This window comes from Salmo salar, chromosome 27 (assembly GCF_965601325.2).
Source record: "Salmo salar chromosome 27, fSalSal1, whole genome shotgun sequence".
Lineage (NCBI taxonomy): Eukaryota > Metazoa > Chordata > Actinopteri > Salmoniformes > Salmonidae > Salmo > Salmo salar.
The window spans coordinates 1,647,826-1,670,692 of NC_138317.1; the positions used below are offsets into that span (position 1 = coordinate 1,647,826).

General features: G+C 42.5%; 1 protein-coding gene across 15 annotated transcripts in view; it reads right to left on the minus strand.

Annotated features, from left to right (window-relative positions):
- ubap2l (ubiquitin associated protein 2-like) overlaps positions 1 to 22,867 on the minus strand; it is a 92,074-nt gene that overhangs the window by 35,960 nt on the left and 33,247 nt on the right. For 10 of the 15 annotated variants that reach the window (XM_082970299.1, XM_082970295.1, XM_014176863.3 and 7 more), the window contains 8 exons: positions 19,557 to 19,611; positions 16,928 to 16,972; positions 14,132 to 14,238; positions 9,486 to 9,548; positions 9,313 to 9,365; positions 8,819 to 8,916; positions 6,559 to 6,742; positions 128 to 323 (listed from right to left, as the gene is read on the minus strand). In XM_082970299.1, the coding sequence (XP_082826425.1) occupies positions 128 to 323; positions 6,559 to 6,742; positions 8,819 to 8,916; positions 9,313 to 9,365; positions 9,486 to 9,548; positions 14,132 to 14,238; positions 16,928 to 16,972; positions 19,557 to 19,611 (801 nt within the window). The remainder of the gene's footprint in view (positions 1 to 127; positions 324 to 6,558; positions 6,743 to 8,818; positions 8,917 to 9,312; positions 9,366 to 9,485; positions 9,549 to 14,131; positions 14,239 to 16,927; positions 16,973 to 19,556; positions 19,612 to 22,867) is intronic. The other 5 variants (XM_082970304.1, XM_082970296.1, XM_082970305.1 and 2 more) reach the window with 3 other exon arrangements.

Below are 22,867 nucleotides of genomic sequence, written 5' to 3' on the forward strand. Positions count from 1 at the left end.
GTCATGTAGGCATTTCTAACTCTCTGCAAACCCAAGTCAGTCTAGCCTCTATGTACACCCCCTACTTTACTTGACAACCATCCAAACTGCCTCTATTGTCCCGGTATCTCCCTGAGTGTCCTCTTACCATACTGGCCCAGCGCTGCAGGGCTGGTGTCCCAGGAGGAGGGGGCAGGCTGTCCTGTTTGGGAGTGCTGGGCAGCCAGCTGAGCCAAGGCCTGGGCAGTCTTAAACTGCTCCAAGAACTGGGAGCCGCTGGTCGTCCCTGTGCTGCCTCCTTTAGGGTCCCCTACTTCACCGAAGCCCTTGCTTAGCATGCTCACCTGCAATGGGAACAAAAGAGGAGGAACTGACATTCTGCAAGTTTTAGGAATGAGTGTGAAACATAATAGAACAGCTGTGCTGGTATATTGCTAGAACACTTAAAGTGGAACTGACTGGATTTTAGCAACTTTAAGTCTTATTCAAATCTGTTCATACAGTGCATTCGGAAAGTAGTCAGACACCTTGACTTTTTCCACTTAAATTGTTTTTTCCCCCTCAATCTACACACAATACCCCATGACAAAGAAAAAAAGTTTAGAAATTATAGCAAATGTACAATCTACAGAAATAGTACATTTAAATTATTCAGACCCTTTACTCAGTATATTGTTGCAGCACCTTTAGCAGCGATTACAGCCTCGAGTCTTCTTGGGTAGGACACTACAAGCTTTGCACACTATATTTGTGAAGTTTCTCCCATTCTTCTCTGCAGATCCGCTCAAGCTCTGTCAGGCTGGATGGGGAGCGTCGCTGCACAGCTAAGTCCAGGCTCTGGCTGGGCCACTCAACGGCATTCAGAGACTCCTGCATTGACTTGGCTGTGTGCTTAGTGTTGTTGTCCTGTTGAAAAGTGAAGCTTCACCCCAGTATGTTTACCTGAGCGCTCTGAAGCAGGTTTTTATTAAGGATCTCTCTGTACTTTACTCCCATCATCTTTCTCGGTCACCTCCGTGACCAAGGCCCTTCACCCACAAATGCTCAGTTTGGCCATGCAGCCAGCTCTAGGAAGAGTCTTGGTGGTTCCATACTTCTTCCATTTAAGAATGGAGGCCACTGTGTTATTGGGGACCTTCAATGCTGCAGTTTTGGTACCCTTCCCCAGATCTGTGCCTTGACGCAATTCTGTCTCGAATCTCTACGGACATCTCCTTCGACCTCATGGCTTGGTGTTTTCTCTGACATGCACTCCAATCAAGTAGAAACATCAAGGATGATCAATGAAAACAGGATGCCCCTGTCCTCAATTTCGAGTCTCATGGCAAAGGGTCTGAATACTTATGTAAATAAGGTATGTTTTTTTATTTGGAATGAATTTGCAAACATAAAAAAACTGTTTTCGCTTTGTCATTTTGGGGTATTGTGTGTAGATTGATGACGAACATGTTTTATTTAATCCAGTTTAAAATAAGGCTGTAACATAACAAAATGTGGACAGTAAAGGGGTCTGAATACTTTCCGAATGCACTGTATATACTCCCAGGAAGAATTACATTTTGTTTTACATTTTCTGACAAGCGAGCACTTGGTCATTTTCACATTTTCAAAAATTCTTAGAATGTTTGGGAATTACATATCGTAAGGCATTTGTGAACATTAATATAGAATGGGAAAGCGGCCATGCGATTGGACAATTAATAGACACTGCAGTAAATAAAACCTAATAAAAACATTTGTCTCGTCCATGACCGAAGTCTATGCAGACCGGTGCACCAAAGCCAAATCAGAGCTACAGTAGGCCTTTATAAAACACGCCATTTGCCACACGGGCCTGCCATCATTCACTTTGAACGGGACTGTGTCTTTACAGGCAGTTGCAACAGCACAACTTTAGATTAGAACGCATTCGGCAAAAGCCACCAAATACACCTTAACGGATTTCTGCAAATATAGTACCAGTCAAAAGTTGACACATATTCATTCAAGGGTTTTTCTTTATTTTCACTATTTTCTTCATTATAGAAGACATCAAAACTATGAAACTATAACACATATGTAATCATATAGTAAATAAAAAAGTGTTAAACAAATCAAAATCCATTTAATATTTGAGATTCTTCAAAGTAGCCACCCATTGCCTTGATAACAGCTTTGCACACACTTGGATTCTCTCAACCAGCTTCATGAGGTAGTCACCTGGAATGCATTTCAATTAACAGGTGGAATTTGTTAATTTTATTTGTGGAATTTCTATCCTTAAAGCGTTTGAGCCAATCAGTTGTGTTGTGACAAGGTACGGGTGGTATACAGAAGATAGCCCTATTTGGTAAAAGACCAAGTCCATATTATGGCAAGAACAGCTCAAATAAGCAAAGAGAAACGACATTCCATCATTACTTTAAGACATGGTCAGTTAAATTTCAAGAACTTTGAACGTTCTTCAAGTGCAGTTGCAAAAACCATCAAGCGCTATGATGAAACTGGCTCTCACGAGGACCACCACAGGAAAGGAAGATCCAGAATTACCTTTGCTGCAGAGGATAAGTTCATTAGAGATACCAGCCTCAGAAATCAGCCCAAATAAATGCTTCACAGAATTCAAGTAACAGACATCGCAACATCAACTGTTCAGAGGAGACTGCATGAATCAGGCATTTGCTGCAAAGAAACCACTAAAGGACACAAATAAGAAGTGACTTGCTTGGGCCAAGAAACACGAGCAATGGACATTAGACCGGTGTAAATCTGTCCTTTGGTCTGCTGAGCCCAAATTTGAGATTTTTGGTTCCAACCGCCGTTTCTTTATGAGACGCAGAGTAGGTGAACGGATGATCTCTGCATGTGTGGTTCCCATCGTGAAGCATGGAGGAGGTGTGATGGCGCTTTACTGGTGACACTGTCAGTGATTTATTTAGAATTCAAGGCACACTTAACCAGCATGGCTAACACAGCATTCTACAGCGATACGCCATCCCATCTGGTTTGCGCTTAGTGGGAATATAATTAGTTTTCAACAGGACAATGACTCAACACACCTCCGGACTGTGTAAGGCCAATTTGACCAAGAAGGAGTGCTGCTTCAGATGACCTGGCCTCCACAATCACCCGACCTCAACCCAATTGAGATGATTGGGATGAGTCGGACCGCAGAGTGAAAGAAAAGTAGCCAAACAAGTGCTTTGCATATGTGGGAACTCCTTCAAGACTGTTGGAAAAGCATTCCAGGTGAAGCTGGTTTAGAGAATGCCAAGAGTGTGCAAAGTCAAAGAGTCAAAAATATAAAATATTTGGATTTGTTTAACACTTTTTTGGTTACTACGTGATTCCATATGTGTTAATTCATAGATTTGATGTCTATAATCAAAATAAAGAAAAACCCTTGAATGAATAGTTGTCCAAACATTTGACTGGTACTGTATGTAAATAGCACGGGAGTCCTCTTACATTTGGGAACTTTACAAGTCCTATTGATCAAACAGCCATAAAAAGGCAGGCCAACAAGATCAACAACTAATGCTAGCCAGAGGAAGATGAGCTAAAATCTAACGAAGGAACATTAGATAAACCATCAAACTTTTTCTGCTAGTGGGCCGTCACAACTGCACTAATAAACAATGGGGAATAAATAGTAAGTAGCCTGCTCTTCCTTCTGCAGCTTGCCTGCTAATGCATTCTTATCCCAACCAAGCACCCAAGCTAACTGGCTAAAGTTGGCTAGCTTGTTACTTCCAGACACAAATGAGAGAACACCTCACTCTGACCATTTTACTTCCCATAGCAGAGCTGGTTAGGCTGTTTACATGTTGTTATCTGGAGCGTTCGTGACAAACCATAACTTTTCTATTTTGCCTGTTTACTGACACCAGTCATATTCTGCAGGTGTTGCACGTTCGTAAATTCATCAGTTATTCTGCACTCTGGCACACAAATGAGAGTGCTCTGAAATCGGAGTTGATAGCATATCTTACATTCACAAATTGACTCTGGCTAACTGGATAACAGTCGTTCAGGTTCAGCATAGTGATTCACATTTCTGGCTAGCTAACCTAGCTAACCAAATGACACCTGCATCTCTAGCTGTGTAGCCAGCGAAAAATGTTGAGAGGGGAGAAAGTCAGTCAGTCACTCACCAACTGCTCCAATGACATCCTCCTAGAAGCTAGCTATCGTTAGGCTTTGTGTTTTTAGCTTGCTCCATAAATAGATACGCTAGCCTATTAGCCACATTATGACTGACTTGTGATCATTGCCCTTGCTAGTTTGATTGTATTGACATTAAGGCTGGGCGATATGGCCAAAATATCATGTCAGGTATAAAAAATAAAATACAATATTATGTTTTATTAATATTAAGTCATTTCAATGGGTCTTTCTCTATTCCGATTGTTTTATACAGTTAAATTCAACCAACAATTATCTTCAGCATTATCAATCTCTGCATTTCCTGGACTCATTTGAGATCATTTTCACACTGTCACGTAGGGCTGCACGATATGGGCAAACATCTCGGTCTTATTTTTAACCAAATGTTGCAATTGCGATTTGAGCAAAACACTTGGGTGAACTGTAGAAATCATGGAAATGGAATTACTCTAAATCTATAGTTAGAATTTAAAAGTGGGAACTTTGAATACAGTCTGACATGACAACGAATGAAAATGCCAGTGTATAGTTATTGTGACAGGGTAGCAACCAAACTGTTGACAAGTGTTTCCTAGGAGACCCTGTAATATTTGGCTACATTGAATGTTCTCTCTTAGCTATTCATGTAGCTAACATTCATGCAATGCATATTCCTCTTTGATTTAGAAGATATTGTTGCACAAACATGGTGATTTAGGTCTACACCATCACTGGTATTATCAGACTGTATTAGCTAGCTACATTTGCTCTGACTCAGTACTACATTTATTATATAGTACTATATTATAGTTCCATGATCTCGCCATCACGGTTGACAACTCCCTTGTGTCCTCCTCCCAGAGTGCTAAGAACCTTGGCGTGATCCTGGACAACACCCTGTCGTTCTCCACTAACATCAAGGCGGTGACCCGATCCTGTAGGTTCATGCTCTACAACATTCGCAGAGTACGACCCTGCCTCACACAGGAAGCGGCGCAGGTCCTAATCCAGGCACTTGTCATCTCCCGTCTGGATTACTGCAACTCGCTGTTGGCTGGGCTCCCTGCCTGTGCCATTAAACCCCTACAACTCATCCAGAACGCCGCAGCCCGTCTGGTGTTCAACCTTCCCAAGTTCTCTCACGTCACCCCGCTCCTCCGCTCTCTCCACTGGCTTCCAGTTGAAGCTCGCATCCGCTACAAGACCATGGTGATTGCCTACGGAGCTGTGAAGGGAACGGCACCTCCATACCTTCAGGCTCTGATCAGGCCCTACACCCAAACAAGGGCACTGCGTTCATCCACCTCTGGCCTGCTGGCCCCCCTACCTCTGAGGAAGCACAGTTCCCGCTCAGCCCAGTCAAAACTGTTCGCTGCTTTGGCACCCCAATGGTGGAACAAGCTCCCTCACGACGCCAGGACAGCGGAGTCAATCACCACCTTCCGGAGACACCTGAAACCCCACCTCTTTAAGGAATACCTAGGATAGGATAAAGTAATCCTTCTAACCCCCCCCCCCCCTTAAAAGATTTAGATGCACTATTGTAAAGTGGTTGTTCCACTGGATATCATAAGGTGAATGCACCAATTTGTAAGTCGCTCTGGATAAGAGCGTCTGCTAAATGACTTAAATGTATTAGCTAGCGATTAGCAGCTAACACGATTTAGGCCCATCTTGCTAAGACAAACTAGCCATTTGCAGATGTAAGAAACACAAACTAATAGTGTAATTATAGAACGCTTGTGGATTTATATTAACAAGCAAAGTGAAAACAGCATCGTTGTCATCATTGTTGCATGTGCTGCATTGACCACTGAACGCAAGTGTCTCGTGGTCGTGGAACAACAAATGCGCTCCTTGAATGACAGGGTGAGGGGCTAGGTCTTTGTGGAAAGCGGCATGAAGAAAGAGAGAGGACTCAAGTAGTGGAGTAAACTATAAACATAGACATCACACACAGCGTATCACATTTAGCAAACCAAACATTCAAATACCATTACAGAAGGTAAACAAACTAGTTTGTGCATCAATACGGTATACCTCCCAGCCCTAATTGACATTCCCAGGATTAGTTACATTCCTCGGTTTTTGGCCAGAATATTGAGTCATTGAAACAAACAGTGCATCCTGAATGTAGGCAGCAAACAATGTACCAGGCCAGCTGTGATTTAAAACCAGATAGCAATATTCTCTGCACTACAAAGAAATGTATTGGTGAATGATATTAATCATGCACTGAACTGCAGCCATCTATTCTGCCAACAATGCCTTACTGTACATCGTGGAATGTTGAGTCAAATAGAACCTATTTTTAAAACCTCAATTTGGTTTTGTAGAATAAACTGTGAATTTGATATTTTTGGGCAAAGTAGTTAAAACGCGGTCAGTTCCACTTTAAGTACAGTCAGTAAAACTGTAGAATTGAGCGGAAGCAGTTGTGTGTGTCCATCTCACCACGCTGTGCTGGTTGTAAGGGGTGCTGCTGGAGGGGGGTTGTGACAGCGGCACACCCTGCTTGGAGTTGCTGAAGACAAGTGACTGGGGGAGAGAGGGGGGCTGGCTGGCCTTCATGGGGCCCAGGGCCTCTGCCTCTGAGGAAGATGGGGGAGTCTTCCCCAGCAGCACAGCCAGGTCAATCCTGCAGGGGACAGAGGTCAGAGATCGTAAGTAATTAGCCTTGTCCAAGCCAGAACGGCCCATAGGGCAGTTGCTCATCTCTTGCTTCTGTAGCGTGAGTCAGCTTGATGTACAAGTACACCCCCTGGACAGAATGCTAACCTATTACAGGGTCTGCACAAAAGATGTTCTGATTCATGTTAGCTAACCAATTGTATGTATGATAGTACGTTTTGGGGTTGATGAAACCTGATACAGAGCTGAAAATCATAGCCATAACACAAGAAGTGCACGAATTACAAAATTGGAATTTTTCAGTAACTTTGGCCATATGACTAGACTGCAGTTTGGTGGTGTTGAAAACGAATGGTTTAAATGGACATGAGTCAAGATACACACCCTTATAAAAAAATGCATGGCTTTCAGTGAGTGGGTGAGGAGTTTAGCAAAATACATTTAAACTCAGTTTTTCACAATTCCTGACATTTAATCCTAGTAAAAATTCTCTGTCTCAGGTCAGTTAGGGTCACCTCTTTATTTTAAGAATGTGAAACATCAGAATAATAGTAGAGAATAATTTCAGTTTTTATTTCTTTCATCACATTCCCAGTGGGTCAGAAGTTTACATACACTCAATTAGTATTTGGTAGCATTGCCTTTAAATTGTTTAACTTGGATCAAACATTTCAAGTAGACTTCCACAAGCTTCCCACAATAAGTTGGGTGAATTTTGGCCCATTCCTCCTGACAGAGCTGGTGTAACTGAGTCAGGTTTGTAGGCTCCTTGCTCACACACGCTTTTCAGTTCTGCCAACAAATGTTCTGTAGGATTGAGGTCAGGGCTTTGTGATGGCCACTCCAATACCTTGACTTTGTTGTCCTTAAGCCATTTTGCCACAACTTTGGAAGTATGTTTGGGGTCATTGTCCATTTGGAAGACCCATTTGCGACCAGGCTTTAACTTCCTGACTGATGTCTTGAGATGTTACTTCAATATATCCACAGAATTTTCCTCCCTCATGATGCCATCTATTTTGTGAAGTGCACCAGTCCCTCCTGCAGCAAAGCACCCCCACAACATGATGCTGCCACCCCCGTGCTTCACGGTTGGGATGGTGTTCTTCGGCTTGCAAGTCTCCCCCTTTTTCCTCCAAATATAACGATGGTCATTATGGCCAAACAGTTCTATTTTTGTTTCATCAGACCAGAGGACATTTCTCCATTTCTCTTTCTTTGTCCCCATGTGCAGTTGCAAACCGTAGTCTGGCTTTTTTATGGCGGTTTTGGAGCAGTGGCTTCTTCCTTGCTCAGCGGTCTTTCAGTTTATGTCGATATAGGACTCGTTTTACTGTGGATATAGACACCTTTGTACCCGTTTCCTCCAGCATCTTCACAAGGTCCTTTGCTGTTGTTCTGGGATTGATTTGCACTTTTCGCACCAAAGTACATCCATCTCTAGGAGACAGAACGCGTCTCCATACTGAGCGGTATGATGGCTGCGTGGTCCCATACTGTTTATACTTGCGAACTATTGTTTGTACAGATGAACGTGGTACCATCACACGTTTGGGAAATTGCTCCCAAGGATGAACCAGACTTGTGGAGGTCTAAAAAAAAAAATTCTGAGGTCTTGGCTGATTTCTTTTGATTTTCCCATGATGTCAAGCAAAGAGGCACTGAGTTTGAAGGTAGGCTTTGAAATACATCCACAGGTACACCTCCAATTGACTCAAATAGCCTATCAGAAGCTTCTAAAGCCATGACATCATTTTCTGGAATTTTCCAAGCTGTTTAAAGGCACAGTCAACTTAGTGTATGTAAACTTTTGACCCACTGGAATTGTGATACAGTGAATTATAAGAAAAATAATCTGTCTGTAAACAATTGTTGGAAAAATGACTTGTCATGCACAAAGTAGATGTCTTAACAGACTTGCCAAAACTATAGTTTGTTAACAAGAAATTTGTGGGGTAGTTGAAAAACGAGTCTTAATGACCCCAACATAAGTGTATGTATGTAAACTTCCGACTTCAACTGTATATGTGTGATAGCGTGACTGGCTGTTAGTGTGTCTGCATGCCGCATCAGGCCTGCCCACCGCTGTCCTGCAGTGATGGTGACATTCTCCCGGGGGAGTGGCATGGAGGCCACACTGGAGGCTACACTGGAGGCTGTGAAGATCTTGGTCTCTGACAGCTAGAGAGAAAGACAGAAATGATTAAAATGAGAAATGACAGAGTGTATCAGCATTAAAGGGATCAAGCCATAACTAAATGCATTAACCTAAAACTACAAACAGAAGAATAAAGCAGATGGCTGGAGTATTTCAATAGGAGTGTTCCCTATGTAACACCAGATATCCTCTGTTAGATCTGTAGCTATTTGGGCATAAGCAACGCCAAGTTCAGTGTTCAGGCTTATTTGAACATCTGGGTAAATATGCAGAATGTCCATAAAATGTGATTTTGGTGTCATATATGAAAAAAACTGGTCAAAAGAGGATCTGCCAAAATATGGACAGTACATCAAGGCATACAACTAATACGCATACCACCAAATCAATGAATAGGAAATAGTAAAAAAGGTACTTACGTCCTCATTCCAGTCCTCAGTACCCCACTCTTCTGTTGCGTTCCTCCAGGCACCTATAGGAACGTAAAGAAATAAACAAACTGTACTGAGTATTAGGTTTCAAACCAACCAGGCATCAAACAGAAAAGGAGATGCGATGTTTAGGGCCTCAGAAGATGGTGGTTCAATCTTACTAGGGACAGAGTCAAATTTGGGTTGGTAATTTGTTCCCTCTGCTCCCGCTGTGTACTCAATCCCTACAAGAAAGGAGAAGCGAGAGGTGAGACCTGTGGCAAGATTGCAGAGGGGTATACTACGTACCGTGTTTGAGGAGTTAGCGAGAACTTTGGTCATCTCTCAGTTCAACTAGGGATAACCGGTAACACGAAAGTAGCTCACCTTTAATTTCTATAGCAAAAAATCCTTCAGAACTAACCAGGCTAACTCCGGGCTAACTCCATTTATCCTGAATGACGTGTCTGAGCCGTGAGTTGAGGAGCAATGAAATCAGATTCCCTCCCTCTTGCAAAGACTGCCTCATCATGCCCTTCATTTGAGGAAAACGACTGATTGTGTAATTAAAAAATAAAGGTATAACTGTACACGTTCATACCAGTTGGTCCAGTTGAACTGAGACCTCGGGTCGCACTGAACCCAAATTAATACATAAAAATGTTTTTACTAAATAAAAACACTAGACCTATAGGCTATGCCTACGCTGCGTTGTAGGCCTATGCCTCTTGAGTAAATCTGAGCTGAAAATAACATGTCAGGCTATTCCGTTAAAACTAGAGCCTATGCAAACATTTTCATCAAAATTCTAATCTTAATTGGTGCATTTCAAACAGTCCTTTAGTTAGGAGCAACAGGGAACTAAACTCAGCAAAAAAAGAAATGGCCCTTTTTCAGGACCCTGTCTTTCAAAGATAATTCGTAAAAATTCAAATAACTTCACAGATCTTCATTGTAAAGGGTTTTCCATGCTTGTTCAATAAACCATAAACAATTAATGAACATGCACCAGTGGAACGGTCGTAAAGACACTAACAGCTTACAGACGGTAGACAATTAAGGTCAGAGTTATGAAAACTTAGGACACTAAAGAGGCCTTTCTACTGACTCTAAAAAACACCAAAGGAAAGATGCCCAGGGTCCCTGCTCATCTGCGTGAACGTGCCTTAGGCATGCTGCAAGGAGGCATGAGGACTGCAGATGTGGCCAGGGAAATAAATTGCAATGTCCGTACTGTGAGACGCCTAAGACAGCACTACAGGGAGACAGGACGGACAGCTGATCGTCCTAGCAGTGGCAGACCACGTGTAACAACACCTGCACAGGATCGGTACATCCGAACATCACACCTGCAGGACAGGTACAGGATTGCAACAAGCGGGATTTGGAGGTGGAGGGTCCGTCATGGTCTTGGGCGGTGTGTCACAGCATCATCAGACTGAGCTTGTTGTCATTGTAGGCAATCAACGCTGTGCGTTACAGGGAAGACATCCTCCTTCATGTGGTACCCTTCCTGCAGGCTCATCCTGACATGACCCTCCAGCATGACAATGCCACCAGCCATACTGCTCGTTCTGTGCGTGATTTCCTGCAAGACTGGAATGTCAGTGTTCTGCCATGGCCAGCAAAGAGCCCGGATCTCAATCCCATTGAGCACGTCTGGGACCTGTTGGATCGGAGGGTGAGGGCTAGGGCCATTCCCCCCAGAAATGTCCGGGAACTTGCAGGTGCCTTGGTGGAAGAGTGGGGTAACATCTCACAGCAAGAACTGGCAAATCTGGTGCAGTCCATGAGGAAGAGATGCACTGCAGTACTTAATGCAGCTGGTGGCCACACCAGATACTGACTGTTTGTTTTGATTTTGACCCCCCCCCCCTTTGTTCAGGGACACATTATTCCATTTCTGTTAGTCACATGTCTGTGGAACTTGTTCAGTTCATGTCTCAGTTGTTGAATCTTGTTATGTTCATACAAATATTTACACATGTTAAGTTTGCTTTAAATAAACACAGTTGACAGTGAGAGGACGTTTCTTTTTCTTGCTGAGTTTAGTTCTGTACAATGGCGAATGGTGGGGTTGATAAAACAGAATTGGAGGATCCTCCATCATCATTTAAATCTCCAGTTTGGGAACATTTTGTCTTTCCAGTAGATTACAACGGCAACGGACAGAAAGTTGTAGCTAAAACGTTAACAGTATGTCGCCACGCTCAATGAGAATGGCCAATGCTGCTGCCAGAACCTCAATTATGTTGACACATTTACACCAATGTTACCCCTGTATACCAGTGCATGACAAACACAAAATTGTCTCCACTCTGCATTCAAGCAGCCAATTCTGACCGTGCCAAAGAAATACAATAGCGATAGGTAGATCATGTTAATATATATATATATATATATATATATATATATATATATATATATATATATATATATATATGCTATGAAAAAGCCAACTGACACTTACTCTTGTGTTGTTGACTTGTTGCACTCTCGACAACTACTATGATTATTATTATTTGACAATGCTGGTCATTTATGAACATTTGAACATCTAGGCCATGTGCTGTTATAATCTCCACCCGGCACAGCCAGAAGAGGACTGGCCCACCCCTCAGCCTGGTTCCTCTCTAGGTTTCTTCCTAGGTTTTGGCCTTTCTAGGGAGTTTTTCCTAGCCACCGTGCTTCTACACCTGCATTGCTTGCTGTTTGGGGTTTTAGGCTGGGTTTCTGTACAGCACTTTGACATATCAGCTGATGTAAGAAGGGATATTTAAATCAATTTGATTTGATATATATTTTCTTTATAGCCGCAGATATGCGCCCATTCTCGGTGACTGAGAATAAGGGGTTTCATTGCCTCGTGAAAGTGCTCGAGCCACGTTACGAACCTCACTCTTACACCCAATTCAGCAAAGCAGGTAGTACCCACGCTATATAAGCAAACCAAAGCTTTCAATGAAATGGCCAATGCACCCGGTGTTGCGCTTTTTGCGCTTACTTAACATTGACAGCCCATCACATTAGAGGGAGATATACAGTGCTCCAGACAAACACCCTTCATGAGAGTCACAAGTGCGCATCTGGCACTGAAGGAGGCAGTGTCATGATGCATTCGTAACCAACTGGGAATTTACCTCATTTGGCTGTGAAAAATACACATTTTACAGCCCTAAAACTGCTAATTACTAGTGGGAAACTATCATTCTGAGCACCCACTTCTCCCACATGGTGACCTCTGACGTCACCTACTAAGGAAACGGTCTCTATAACAGCATTTGTCAGTTAAATGCAACAAAACATTTATAAAAAGCAATCTATTAATGTGGTATTTGAACTTTGAATTTGTTTACAAGCAGGACATAAAATGAACAAAATTATTTAGGTATTGGCAGGTAAGAATGTACTGCATATTTCACCAGCCACGTTGGCAGGTGGTCAACTTGCAGGGCTCTACAGTGAGAGCAATTATTAGCGAAAAAGTCCAAAGTCAAGTATAAGCATATACGCAAGCTGGAAAAATGCTGCAGAAGTATTTCTGCTTTTGTTTCATAGCTGCTAATTGCGCAAAGAAATATGAATCCTATATCGCCCCTCGCGCAGAAACGCTGCCTGGCAGGAGAGCTGTGTGCAATGAGTGAAGTGCTAATACATTTTTGGGGGAGCTGCGCACAGGTATACAAGTTGGTCTAATTTACTCAAGTCTACAAAGTGAGACTGTCCTCGTTTTTCTTCGCCATTTACATTGTTTTGTTCATAAACTCAGTTGTTTTCAACATTAGTTTTAGTCTGCTGCTTCAACTGGCTGGTAAAAATCTGAGTGGTTGATATATAAAACGTATGTTAGGCCCTGCTGTACTTTTAGTTTATGGTTGACACCATATGGTTTCTCAACGAGTTCAAATCACATGAATGCATCCAACTGGAATTTACTCCCACATGGTTACACATGCAGCATCAGAGTGGAAACTTGAAGCCCAACATAATAATCCAGTCACAACAGACAATGCAAGGAACATTGTGAATGGCATTTACTTCTCCCGCTGTATCGAAACGTGACCCCAAAACATACCGAACCGCTACACCCCTATTAAAATACCTGTCACATTACACATTTAGTAATGAAAAAACACATTTGAAACTTCGCACACAGTAAAACTTTTCTATGACTTAATGAAATTACTTTAAAATCGATAGTAGCTGAAAAAGGTGCTTGTGCATTAATAAGCAATAAGTAATACAATAAAGACGGCACTTCTAAAAGCCTATTTCACACCATAGCTTGATGAATTTGCAAGATAGCTTTTATTTCATTTTGATTTTGGCACAAATTAAAATGTGGCATTGAGTCGCCCATGGATTGATGTTTCAAACTCAATGAAGAGTTTGGCGTTCAACTAGCCACGTGCAACACGCACACGGGGTTACAAGTCTGCTAGAGTTAGAAGCAGGCGGACAAGCAATATCCACCTTTGTAGTACGGATGAAGCCTGAGCTGGAATGTGAAGCTAACTGACGCTGTCTAGCTTTAGAAAAAACTGAATAGATCTTGCATGCATCATAGTACACTTCAGATCATTCCCAAGACGAGCAGATTAAGCTCCATCAGACCCCAGGAAGTGTCTATTGAGTGTTTTTGATCAAGCAGTAGCTTGGTTTCTTAAATGGCTCCTTCCTCTGACTCTAGATAAGCTAGATGGACTTTCCACCATTTTGCTAACACTCTCTTGCTAAAACACCATCTGGTAGATCTACAGTAAGTGTCTAGGCCTAGCTAGGTTGGGGTGGTTTTGGACTGGAGCTGAGCAGTAGCTGGGTTTCTTACTGGCTCCTTCCTCTGGCTCCAGGTTGCCCGTGTTGTTCCAGGTAATTCCCCTGCCGTAGCTCTCCTCTGTCTGGGTCGGCTCAGCGTAGTCTGCCGGGTTGAACGTTCTGCAAGAGAGAAGAAGCCGTGGTTTTGAGCACAACCACTTCCTATGGGTCTACCAATAGGAACATTTGACTGTGGGGAGATATACTTTAAAGGAGGAAGTAAGCAAGCAGCGCGATAGGAGAGGAAGTCTTTGAGGAGATCTGATGTGTCGCAGTTAGAATACGTTCATCTGAGAAATGTCAGGCGAACAGATTCAAAGACTGGAGGACAACCAAGGAATAGGAGAATAATCCAGTCAGTGCTTCGTTTTTCCTCAACTCTTTCTCTGGCACTGTGTGCGGTGGCAAAAAAACATAACATCTTCCACAAGTCTTTCGACGCATCATATCACGTTATGGCTTCAGAGACAATTATAGAGCAAAAGAAAAAGCATATCCTTAACTTTGTTCTCTTGCTTCTTTCAGGCTCAGGTACAGATGGTACGGCGCCACAAGTTGTACAGTGCACTACATCCTAGCGCAAATTAGTAGACCGACTTCAGAACTTTCCAGGATCTGACTGGAATGCAGACTACTCATGCTTGACAAGCTCCCGATGAGAACGAACAATAACAGGGGTGCTGTATATTGGCAGGGAGGGACTGTTGAGTGAACCACTGGTCACTCCAGTTCCACACAGTGTATTTAAATACAGTATCCCCAACATGGCTTATTCTAATATTTGCACTACTGTACATTGCATTTTAGTTACACTGTTTATACACTGCATATTTATTTACGGCGCATAGGAAAGTATTCAGACCTCTTGACTTTTTCCACATTTGTTTTTACATTACAGCCTTATTCTAAAATGGATGAAATAGTTTTTCCCCCCCCTCAATCTACACACAATATCCCATAATGAAAAAGCAAAAAAAGATCCTTTACTCAGTACTTTGTTGGAACTTTTCAGCCTCGAGTCTTCTTGGGTATGACGCTAAAAGCTTGGTACATCTGCATTTGGGGAGTTTCTCCAATTATTTTTCTCTGCAGATCCTCACAAGCTCTGTCAGGTGGGATGGGGAGCGCCGCTGCACAGCTACTGTCAGGTCTCTCCAGAGATGTTCGATCGGGTTCAAGTCCGGGCCACTCAAGGATATTCAGAGACTTTTCCCGAAGCCACTCCTGTGTTATCTTGGCTGTGTGCTTAGGGTCGTTGTCCTGTTGGAAAGTGAAGCTTTGCCCCAGTCTGAGGTCCTGTGTGCTCTGAAGTAAGTTTTCATTAAGCAATCTCGCTGTACTTTACTCGGTTCGTTCCCTCGATCCTGACTAGTCTCCCAGTCCCTGCCGCTGAAAGACATCCCCATAGCGTGATGCTGCCACCACCATGCTTCACCGTAGGGATGGTGCCAGGTTTCCTCCAGATGTGACGCTTGGCATTCAGGCCAAAGGGTTCAATCTTGATTTCATCAGACCAGAGAATTTTGTTTCTCATGGTCAGAGCCTTTAGGTGCCTTTTGGCAAACTCCAAGCGGGCTGTCATGGCCACTCTACCATAAAGGCCTGATTGGTGGAGTGCTGCAGAGATGGTTGTCCTTCTGGAAGGCTCTCCCGTCTCCACAGAGGAACTATGGAGCTCTGTCAGAGTGACCATCGCGTTCTTGGTCACCTCCCTGACCAAGGCCCTTCTCCCCCGATTGCTCAGTTTGGCCGGGCGGCCAGCTCTAGGAAGAGTCGATGGTTCCACACTGCTTCCATTTAGGAATGGAGGCCACTGTTCTTGGGGACCTTCAATGCTGCAGCCATTTTTTTGGTACCCTTCCCCAGATCTGTGCCTCGACACAATCGTGTCTCTGAGATCTACGGACAATTCCTTCGACATCATGGCCTGGTTTTTGTTCTGTGTGTGCCTTTCCAAATCATGTCCAATCAATTGAATTTACCACAGGTGGACTCCAATGAAGTTGTAGAAACATCAAGGATTATCAATGGAAACAGGATAAACCGGAACTCAATTTCGAGTCTCATAGCAAAGGGTCTGAATTCTTAAGTAAATAAGGTATCTGTTTTTATTTTTAATACATTTGCAAACATTTCTAAAAACCTGTTTTCACTGTCATTATGGGGTGTTGTGTGTAGATTGAGGAAAACAATGTATTTAATCCATTTTAGAATAATGCTGTAATGTAACAAAATGTGGAAAAAGTCAATTATATTGCAATTCTGGAATGCACTGTATACACGAATGCACTGTATATACTGGATTCTTGACAAAGCTCACTAGTACATCTACTGCTGTACATATTCTTAGTTCAGCCTGTGTAAAGTCCCCCCGGTGTGCTTATGTATAGATTGCATTTTGATACTGCTACAGTGCTATTTGGGTTAATTGGATTCGTCTTGCCATTCTTCATTTCTTGCTTTTTATTTAACATCCTTACATTTTAGTTCTTTGACATTCGACTGCATTGTTAGGAGCTAGTAACATAAGCATTTCACTACAGCGCTATAACACCTAATAAACTGTGTACACAACCAATATACTTAGATTTCTTATGGGGCTTGTGTGAACAGGTTTACCCTCGATGTTCAAAAGACAGCTGTCATTTAATTCCATATCGTGTTACCAGGGTGCATGTCATTTTGGTTTAGTCTGCCCTGATACCCTGTTTCCTGTGTGTCTGTCTCCATCCTTCTCTCTCGTGGCATTTGGCAGAATGTTCCCCCCCAACAGATAGCAAGATTGACACACCAGTGGCGGTGCACTCACCTCTCTTCTCCTGAAAAATCATATCTGGGCCCCTTATCAATCTGGCTTTAGAGGAAAAACAACAGCAACGATTACAAGCAGCACAACGGGGACAGTGGGGGATGCAGTGTGTGGTTTTAGAGTATTCATTATTTTACAGAGGAATGTAAGGAAATCACATGCATGGATAAGTCACTACACTCACACTTCTGCAACACACATCATCTGTGAGCACTGCATTGTTGGGGCAGTATCACTTTCTATAGGTGTAGCTGGTAGACTAAAAAAGGGGAAACATGGCTGCCAAACAAACACTCAAACTGAAAACTGTGTTCCATAAGTAACAATAATTGCATTATGATCAGGATAGGAAGCAGTTAGAACCATCAGAACACACTCATGCAAACTGCAAACACAGGCTCCCAAAGGCCACACAAGAGCAGCTGCGGAAGCGACACACCCTATGAGAGAGAGACATGTTGGGGACAACGCAACAAACTGCCTGGCTTTCCATCTATGCAAGCCTATGGCGCTGGCTCACTCAGGCGCCAGGTTAGTTGCTATCCGGACCAAGCCAAACTTGCGCACACATACACAAGCCAGCTGACTGGAGCCGTTCTGCCACAGCAAAGGCATTGCCCCCTCTCCGCTAACGTCTCCCTATTAAACCGTAGAACATTAAGACATTTATTTTACGTTGAAACAAGTTAAGGACTGACGCAGCTGAAGCAAATAATTATTCTTTTTTTTGTATTTAATGATCAGCAAATTTTTCTTTCATGTCCCACAAACCAGGTGCCTCAGAAATAAATCAGTGTTAATTATTTCAAAGGGATGAAATTGACATGCAGGTTTGTCTGAGGTAGGGCTGGGCGATATATATATATATATAAATAATTCATTTGAATGCATGTTTCAGCGCAATGTTTCAAATGCCTGTATCGCAAGAATCAAGGTAAAAAAAAACGAACAGTTTTTATGAGCGTGTCTTTTTGGTCTCATCTTCTTCACTCCTTCTGTGCGGTGTGCACTGTGCACCTTCTCACTTGCACACAGACTCCAAGTCCCTCCCCCTGCCACCCACAACAACAAAGAAACTAAAGATCACTTCTTCCTCTCTGACAAGCGGTTTCAACTCGCTATTTGCATTTGAGGTTCAGTCCAACAAAATCGGTCATATGGAAACCGAAACCCATTGAGACATTTTACTGTAATAGAGGACCTTTGACCTTTGTAACAATACACTTTTTAGGTCTCAACTCCCACATTTTAGAACATAGCAGGCCGTACTTAGATGGGAGTAACAATGAACATGAAATGTATGCTCAGTTTGTCAAGCGCGGCATTGCAATACCATGTACGCTAGCAGCATTTTAGCCATAGACTTATGTGCTAGCTGTCTAGGAGTTGGTCCTCCCCTTTGCTCCTATAAACAGCCTCCACTCTTCTGGGAAGGCTGTCCACCAGATGTTGGAACTTTACTCAGCACTCAGTTGTCCCGTTCCGTGAGCTACCACTTTGCGGCTGAGCCGTTGTTGCTCCTTAATGTTTCCACTTCACAATAACATCACTTAGTTGACCGGGGCAGCTCTAGCAGGGCAGAAATTTGGCAAAGTGACCTGTTCTAAATGTGGCATCCTATGACGGTGCCACGTCAAAAATCCCTGAGCTCTTCAGTAAGGCCATTCTACTGCCAAAGTGTGTCTATGGAGATTGCATGGCTGTGTGATTGATTTTACACACCTGTCAGCAACAGGTGTTGCTGAAGTGGTCGAATCCTCTAATTTGAAGGGGTGTCCACACACACACACATATACTCTATCTATACACACACACACACAAAATCGCCCATAAGTTTGAAAAAATGTAGATATGATTTTTAGGCCATATCGCCCAGCCCTACTTTGAGGAAGCGTTTAAACCTGCTGCACCCCCTGGGAAAGAGCCCACTCATCTAAACCCCACAAAGCCATCTAAACCCCACAAAGCCATCTAAACCCCACAAAGCCTGGTCTTTGACAACCCTAGAAATAGTAGACAGTCATCTCACTGGGGCTTAATGCTAGTCCTAACACCTAGGACGAATTATATAGCCAACTAAGTGTTAATTATAATTCAATACAAAGTGACATATTAGTGTATCTTGTATGTCTTATGTTGAGTGAATTTAATACTACTCATTATCAAAGCTGGTTTAAAATCTCATCACTGTGATCATCTTCAAAGCAATTGAAAGTATATAGGCCTAACCACTTCCTATGTGATGACATCTAGGGCACTCAATGACCAGGGTTGGGTGAGACGATGCATACTGACAGACAAAACACACAACTCACGCATACAAACCTGTGCCCCATTTAACCCAAAGGGAAGGACAAGGAACTAGAACACACCATATGCCACAGACACAGAGCAGAACCCTATGTGCAACAATCTCAATGCCCACCCATTGAGTTACAGATATGGTGTGGGTCTATATTTGACTTTAATGCAAATCCGTTATTCAGAGACAAAAGAGCAGCATTTCAACTTGATTTGGCTGATGTATTAAGCCTTAACAACAGGCTGAGGTCCTGCTCTCTGGTGACCATGGCAACAGGTAAGCGGGAACATAAATCCCTCTCTGTGAGAAGCACAGGTGTTCACTTACCCCATGCCCTGTGCTGAAAACCTGCCCCCTCGCCTGCCTCGCTCACGCTCTTCCCCTAGAGAGAGGGACAGTCAAGTTACACTATTGAAAAAAACATAACACTACAGAAAATACAATGCATTGTCCCTTGTGGAACATTTGCCTGCTTGAATGCACATTCAAATGTTATTGCGCGCCCTACAACAGATAGTCTGGAGCCCTGCATTCTGCAACAATTTAGTCGCATTTTGTGACCCTTTGACTTGGCTGTAAGACAAAAAAATTATATTTGGTGGAATCGGTGCAAGCTGCACATTCTACCTAGTCACCGCATTCCAAAGTCTTGTTTTTTGGGCGGCTAAAACCATGATTTGGTGAAACAGTAAAGTGCATTATTGTCATTCGTCAATATTGAGCTAATAGCACACGGTTTTACAATCGAGATATCAGATATGGCATTGAGCTACGGAGCATGCAAAATGCGCACAGGCTATCCCGAGTGCATATAAGCCTCATTGCCTAAATATAACAGGCCTCAAATTTACTGTTAGATTAATACATGGCTACTAGCAGTAGGTATTATATTTAGAGTTTGCAATCTAGCTAATGTGTTTTGAGTTTACTTTCTCAGGTGGTGAATTAGCCCCAAATGAATTAGCCTGTCATATTAGTGCACATAAAGATGCATGCTAATGAATATATATATATATATATATTTAATTTTTTTTTATGAACATTTTGGAGCCCTATTTTGACATTAAAATGTAAGAACCTAATTGTCAACCCAAAATGTAATGACAATCATGAGATTAGGGTGAAGATAAAAATATCTTGACTCATGCGTTCCTGCTTGGACATGTTAGAAAAAAAAAACCACGTACTTCTTGAATACCATCTCAGTAGTCTATTTACACATAATAAAGATCTGGGAGAGACTTTATGAGATAGTAACCAATTATTTATATTGCGTGACAACACGAAAAATGTTTGGTGCTACAAAATCATGGGCTGGTGCCACCAAATGAAAAAGTTAGTGGCACCAGTGCCACCAGGATAAAAGGTTAGTTTGGAGCCCTGGAATGCTATGATATCTTTGTTTTGACACTCTAGAGGGGGCATTAACCTTAGTTTATGTTGAGACCTTAGCTGTGTTCGAATACATATTAACATAATGAGTACCGTAATTTCCGGACTATTAAGCGCACCTGAATATAAGCCGCACCCACTGAATTTTAAAAAAAGTATTATTTTGAACATAAATAAGCCGCAGGTGCCTACCGGTACATTGAAACAAATGAACTTTACACAGGCTTTAACGAAACACGGCTTGTAACAAAAAATACAAAATTAGCAGTAAACAGTAGCCTACCAAGAAAGTCATTGGTCACCATCTTCCTTCTCCTGTGCACTGAAACCATCTCCTTCGGTGTCGGAGTTGAATAGCCTCAGAATTGCTTCATCCGATATTAGATCGTTTTCATTGTCACTCTCGTCACTTTCATCCGGAGGCAAATCCCCCGCTGAGCCCTCTTCAACACGCAGCAGTCCAGCCTTTCGAAACCCGTTGATGATAGTGGATTTTTTGACAATGCTCCACGCTGTCTGGACCCACTGGCAGACTTGACCATAAGTTGCTCTTCGCATGCGCCCTGTTTTAGTGAAGGATTTCTCCCCACTTGTCATCCAAGCCTCCCGCTGAACACGGAGCGCCACCTTAAATGCACGATTTACACTGATGTCGAGTGGCTGCAAATACTTTGTTGTACCCCCAAGAATCAGGGTGACAAAATGACTACCTTTATCAGAATGATGGGAAGTTTGAGAGCACTCGATTTAATCGAAACAGTAAACAAAAATAGTTGTTTGACCTTAACCCGTTCGTCAATTTCATTGGTCTAATGAAAGCTTCATGCCGCCAAAAAACTGAGCACGTCACAGAATGTGTTGTTTTTTTTTGAAAAATGTGAAAGCGGGAAAAATCCATATATTAGCCGCGTCATTGTTTAAGCCGCGACGTTCAAAGCCTGGGAAAAAAGTTGCGGCTTATAGTCCGGAAATTACGGTATACACTACATACTATTAGTTCATTTTAGTATACCTTAAACAAACGGTATCCTTTCAGTTGAGAGTACTAGCGCTTTGCCTGTCTATCGGAAGTTGATGCTGTTGCTATGCAACCTCTTGCTAGCTTGTTAGCATAACAAATTACTAGCTAGACTTCGGGTGTGTTCGTAAATTCAAATCTGGAATGCCAGAGTGCGCTCTGAGCATTCATAAATTCAGTGCGTTGTCAGATTGTCCGTTCTTAAATTCAGAGCACACACTTGACACTCTGGCCGTGGAATAGGGTTGATCTGAGCGTTCTGAACTCACAACGGCAATCAATCACCCAAGCTAACTGGCTAACTTGTTAGCTACTTCCAGACACAAATGAGAGAACACCTCAAGCTGACCATTTTACTCGCCCTAGCAGGGCTGGTTAGCCTGTTTTCATGTTATCCAGAGCGTAGGTGACTAACTGTGCTACTGGCAACAATTGAATTATGTTTTCTTTGTCGATGTTTAATGACACCAGCAACATTCAACAGGTGTTGAGCGTGTAAATTCATCAGTTATTCTGCACTCTGCCTCTGGTAGTCAGACAAGAGTGCTCTGAAATCTGGGTAGATAGCCAGAGCGAATTTACGAATTGACCTGTACGACTATAGCACTTAGCTAAGCTATGAATGATGTGAATAATCAAGTAAATAAACATTGGGTAGTTAGTTAGATAGCATAAAGTAAATATACTGGCAAGTTTGTTGTACTAGCAGCCTACTAACGTTACAGTAGGTAACTAACATACCTGGTACATACTGTTGTAATGATATGCTGTGCGGTTCGTAAGGATAGCGTAGCTAACAAATTGTCAACCAACATAACGCGTAACGTAACTTATTTGAAAAGACATTACTTTATTACATTGCTCAACATTTTCTTAACATTTGTCATAATTAGTTAAAGCAACGAATTTGTATCCGCTCTCGTCGGCTGTATATTTTCCGACAATTTCTTCAAATCTGAAAACGTTGTGAAGCAATGCCCATTTTCTGAAGAATTACATTATGGGGCCCAAAAAACACGGAAATATGAAGTATACACGCAGTGGACACTATTTTGGCGAATTTAGTACGACATCCGAGAACTTTTGGCATACTAACTATATCCATACTATGGCCAATAAGCATACTATATACTCAATTTAAGTCAAATAGTATAGTTAGTGTGAGTATTTGAACACAGCTCATGTTTCAGGAGTCCAACCAACAAGCTCTTCACACCGAAACCCATGG